The following is a 5,215-nucleotide window of genomic DNA, read 5'->3' on the forward strand; positions in this document are numbered from 1 at the left end:
CTCACTGCCCCCTGTTGGACATCTGCATGAGCGCTCCCACACTGCACACCTCACTGCCCCCTGTTGGACATCTGCATGAGCGCTCCCACACTGCATACCTCACTGCCCCATTGCTAGTTGCACTTCTGTTCATCTTGCTGCCCAACCTTTCTGCATTAAATGGCCCTGGGTGCATGTATTACAGGTTTTAAAGCCAGCCTTTATAGCTTTCATTGGTTTGTCCAAAGTGGTTTGTGACCTCAAAGGAGTCAACAAGAGCTGGCTTTCTGTCTTTTTTTTTTTTTTTTTTTTTTTTGGTTTTTCGAGACAGGGTTTCTCTGTCGAACTCAGAAACCCCCGCCTGCCTCTGCCTCCCAAGTGCTGGGATTAAAGGCATGGGCCACCATGCCGGGCAAGAGCTGGCTTTCTGATGCAGAGATCTGATGTTGATGTTGGCACAAGGGTTCTGTAACTTTGTTGCCCTTGGCTCAGAGTCCACTTGCTTTAACCAGGCTACTAAGGTCCAAGGGAATTGACTCTGACTGCTCTCACTGTGCTCCTGCCTCAGGGTCTGCCGTTGTGGGACCCTTTCCCTTCCTGCATCTGCAGCTTCCCGCTGCCTGTTGCGGCACAGTGGGTCTTGACTCTCACCTCACTTGATACTTGGACTGAAGACCTTGAAGCTCGGCCCCTTGCTGATCCCAAGGGTCTGTGGGTTTCTCTTAAAATGTGCTGCCAAAACACAGAAGGGCTGGTAGAGGCAGGGGCAGAGCCCAGTTGAGCAGGAAGTGGACAGGACCTTCTAGATGATCTGACTTGGTTCTCACAGGTTGGCCCCTAGGTGGGGTGAAGTGTCCTGTGTCTCGCCTTTGCTCCGGCTCCAGCTGCAGGATGAACTGTCGATCAGAAGTGCTGGAGGTGTCGGTGGAGGGGCGGCAGGTGGAGGAGGCCATGCTGGCGGTGCTGCACACGGTGCTCTTGCACCGCAGCACAGGCAAGTTTCACTACAAGAAGGAGGGCACTTACTCCATAGGCACCGTGGGCATCCAGGATGTAGACTGTGACTTCATCGACTTCACCTATGTGCGTGTCTCCTCAGAGGAGCTGGACCGCGCCTTGCGCAAGGTTGTTGGGGAATTCAAGGTAGGTTCTTGGCCCAGCCAATGGCAGGTGGACCTGGAATATGTATGTCTTCACCCTGGCTGTGTTCTGACTGGCTTGCCTTTCCAAAGAGCAGAGTTAAGGCTCAGAAGGACAGATGTGTTGAGAGCTCTGTGGGGGAGGTAGGCTCTGTGTGTCTGGGAGGGCACATACACAGCTCCTTAGGAGGAAGGACGAGCTTCAGCAGCGAGGTCCCTGCCCCCGTGGTCCTGACCTCCCTGGCTCCATAGCTGTCTGTGATGACCTCTCATTTGTTTCTTTCTTCCTCACGTAGTCTGGGCTGAAACTCTGTAAGAGAGGAACATGCTTGGGAGAGTGGCTTCCCTTTGGGCACTGTGACCCATGCCTGTGTACACTTTTTTTTTTTTTTTTAAGATTTATTTATTTATTATGTGTAAGTACACTGTAGCTGTCTTCAGACACATCAGAAGAAGGAGTCAGATCTCATTACGGGTGGTTGTGAGCCACCATGTGGTTGCTGGGATTTGAACTCTGGACCTTTGGAAGAGCAGTCGGGTGCTCTTACCCACTGGGCCATCTCACCAGCCCCTGTGTACACTTTTGTAGGCAGGAAGAAAGGGGTAAGGGACACAGAAGGCCACTAATGTTGGTCATCTCTCTCTGGTGATAGAAATGGCATTGTGGACTTTTAACATTTTTTTTTTTTTTGGATAGTGCACAGAATAATGGTTTCATTATGACGTGTTACACATGTATGCCCCATTGTACCTTGCTCTTATCTACCCCTCTCTTGATCTTTCTCCCCAGTGTTCCTTTCATGTCACTCGTGTGTCCGCATATATTTAATCTGCACAAGATTCTGCACGAGAGACAGCGTGTGATACGTTGTTTTTATTTCTTCCACATTGCCCTATTCTCCACTCATGATGTGATGTGATTTTTTTATCTTTGTCTTATTGAGATGTCTAGTTTCAAAGTATGGAAGGGAAATCCTTTCCCTTTCTTGTTGTTTTCCCTGCCTTCATTCCTCTGTCCCTTGAGCCTGTCTCTTCCCAGGCACAGTGGCAGGGTTTACACAGCCAGGTGGATGCTGTCCTATGCTCTGACATTGCGCTCCGGCACCACTGTCCCTGTGAGCTTGGAAAGGGTGAGGTTGTGAGGTTTTCTTAGTGACTCTTTTAAGACATGCAGTGTCTGTCCCTCTGATCTCCTGGTGACAGGCAGGCATAGAGAAGAGAGCTTAAAGAGTAGGGTTCTGTGGGCATGGAGGCTAGCCTAGTCTACATAGTTCCAACACAGAGCTGCATAGTGAAACTGTGTCTCAAAAAACAAGTGTGTATGGGTGACTTTTAGGTACTAGAGCCATCCCTCCTCCTCAATAAGTCTGACCTTGGCAGGTGACATCACAGAAATGAACTTGGGGTGACAGTGGTGCCTTAGTGATTGGGATGTGCCTAGGGGTTGAATAGAGTCTGCTGCTGTTGCAGGGCTCCAGAGGGCTGTACCACCCAAAGCATCATCCCAAATGCTGGAATTAAAGTTATCACCATACCTACATTCAATTTTTATAGTCCAAAGTCTTCTGAGACTCAAGTCAGTCTCTTATTTGCAACCCCCTATAAAATACAAAAACCTGTCACATAATTCCAACATACAGTGACACAGACTACATTCCCATTCCCACAGGAAACACTGGACCAAAGCAGGACTGAAAACCCAGCAGGGCAAATTCCTGTCTGGTGTCAAAGGTTGTAGATGGCTGTTTGCCTTTAGAAAGTCTGCTCCCCTCAGTGCAGGCCGAGGCACCAGCATTAAAAATGCTTTTTTGCTGTAGACCTGTGTAACAGTGGTTACTGTTAACCATATGACAGAGTCAGTATTAGGCTGTTTTGTATCTCCTCTGTCAGCAAAATTGTTACTTTTAAATCTAGCCTCAGGCAGACTCTTGGGACAAGGGTCTTTGCATAAACACCATAGGACTGGCCTCTAGCCCAGTTGATAATATTGTTGCCCTCTGAAGCCTCTTGGGGTGGTGGTGATGGTGCGGCGCCTCCATAGTCCACATTGTCTAGCACCACTGTCTTCCAAACATGTACTCAGATGGCCCATTGAGCCCTACTTAAAGTACTCAGTTACTTTTCTGGTCCAGATTCCCTATGTCCTCCACCTTTCCTAAAACAGCATGGTCAGACCTGTCACAGGAGGTACCCACTCCTGGTACCAACTTCTAGCTTACTTTTCTCTTGCTGTGATTAAAACACTGTAACCAAGGCAACTAGTAGAAGAATGTGTTTGGGCTTATAGTTTGAGAGCATCAGTTTGTCACCATCAGGGTGGGGAGTACAGCAGCAGGCAAGCAGGTGTGGTACCTAGGCAGTAGTTGAGCGCTTATAGCAGGTTGAGGTGGAGAGAGCTAACTGGGGATAGCACAAGTTTTTTGAAACCTCAAAGCCCACCTCCTCTAAGGCTACACCCCTTCCAACCAGGGTTCACCCCTCCAATAAGGCCACATCCCCTGTCTATTCCAAATAGTTCTCATGAGAGGTAATTAATTGGTGTAGAAAAAAACTGAAACAGGAAACCAGGGACCCGAGGCAGTGGGCACAAGAGCATACACACATGGAAAGGCTCGTTTCTTGTCATTGCAGCATTTAATGTGTTCCGTGTTTATAGTTGAGCAGGGAAGCCTGGCTCTCGGGTGCACCTTCAAGGTTATATAAACATCCGGGGCGTGGGAAGGAGGGTCAGTTGGAGGGAACCATTCAGGCTGGCAGTGTTTGATGTCACCATCACAAGTCCTCCTCTAGGTCTGTCTGCCATGTTTAGTGGGCAGGGTGGGTACAGGTGAAAATGAGTTCCCCGGGCTGTGGGAATCAGGCCTCAGAGAATCAGAACCTTCTAAGGCCACAGCCTGCTCGTCTCTCGTGTCTTCCCCAGGATGCACTGCGGAACTCAGGTGGTGATGGCCTGGGCCAGATGTCCTTGGAATTCTATCAGAAGAAAAAGTCTCGATGGCCTTTTTCGGATGAGTGCATCCCCTGGGAGGTGTGGACTGTCAAGGTGCACGTGGTAGCCTTGGCCACAGAGCAGGAACGGCAGATCTGCAGGGAGAAGGTGGGCGAGAAGCTGTGCGAGAAGATCATCAACATTGTGGAGGTGATGAGCCGGCATGAGTACCTGCCCAAGATGCCCACACAGTCGGAGGTGGACAACGTGTTTGACACGGGCCTGCGGGACGTGCAGCCCTACCTCTACAAGATCTCCTTTCAGATCACCGAGGCCCTGGGCACCTCAGTCACCACCACCATGCGCAGGCTCATCAAAGACACCCTTGCCCTGTAGGCCTTGCTGAAGCCTTAATGGCAGCTCCTTAATGGTTCTGGGAGCGTGTTGCTGGGGTCTCGGGGCTCTGGAACCTGCACTAGATCCTTGGTGAGACTTGAAGAGAAGCTCGTGGTGTCCTTGTTTTGTGGTTGCCAGCCTCTGGTGACCCTGTCACCTTTGCAGTGGTCTGGTCCTGGATGCAGCCTTTCCACCTGCCTCTGGTGGGGTTCGAGTTCTGCACTGTACTGTACTGTAGGGGTGCTGAATAAAGTTGAGGTGTCAGTTTGTCTCGGCTCTCTTGGCCTGTGTCCTGCCCCGAAACGTGAACACTTTGTGGCATTCTCCTGAGGACACACATGTATGTTGAGGGCATTATTCGAAGCTACGAGGAGGAGTGGGCTTATGCAGTAGAAGACAGGTTAAAGCTGGTGTAGCCTGAGCTCTGTTAGACATTCATATGCATAGCTGTTACCCAGCCAGATGTGACCCTGACTTGTCCCGCGGATGGGGGCAGTGGGTGGTTTGTCTGTATAGAGCACACAGAGAACGGTTTAGCATGGGTATGTAAGCGAAGGCAGGACGTGGGTTTGTCGTGTCCCGTGACACTGCTTTGGTTGGCCCACCCCTTGCTGTTCCGGGGATGCTTGGGAACAAGCTCATTTCTACACAGGCGTTAACTAGACAGGGGTGTCTGCACAGGCCCGTCCACACAGGCCTATCAGTCTACACAGGCCTGTCCACACAGGCCTATCAATCTACACAGGGGTGTCCACACAGCCCCATCTACACA

At 50.5% G+C, this 5,215-nt stretch overlaps 1 protein-coding gene across 1 annotated transcript in view; it reads left to right on the plus strand.

Moving 5' to 3' along the window:
• Positions 1 to 4,719, plus strand: part of Atg101 (autophagy related 101) — a 7,098-nt gene extending 2,379 nt beyond the window's left edge. The window contains exons 2-3 of the mRNA XM_021183431.2: positions 809 to 1,122; positions 4,039 to 4,719. Of these exons, the coding sequence (XP_021039090.1) occupies positions 871 to 1,122; positions 4,039 to 4,443 (657 nt within the window). The 5' untranslated portion in view covers positions 809 to 870 and the 3' untranslated portion in view covers positions 4,444 to 4,719. The remainder of the gene's footprint in view (positions 1 to 808; positions 1,123 to 4,038) is intronic.
• The last annotated feature ends 496 nt before the right edge of the window (positions 4,720 to 5,215 follow it).

Source organism: Mus caroli, chromosome 15, assembly GCF_900094665.2.
Source record: "Mus caroli chromosome 15, CAROLI_EIJ_v1.1, whole genome shotgun sequence".
NCBI lineage: Eukaryota > Metazoa > Chordata > Mammalia > Rodentia > Muridae > Mus > Mus caroli.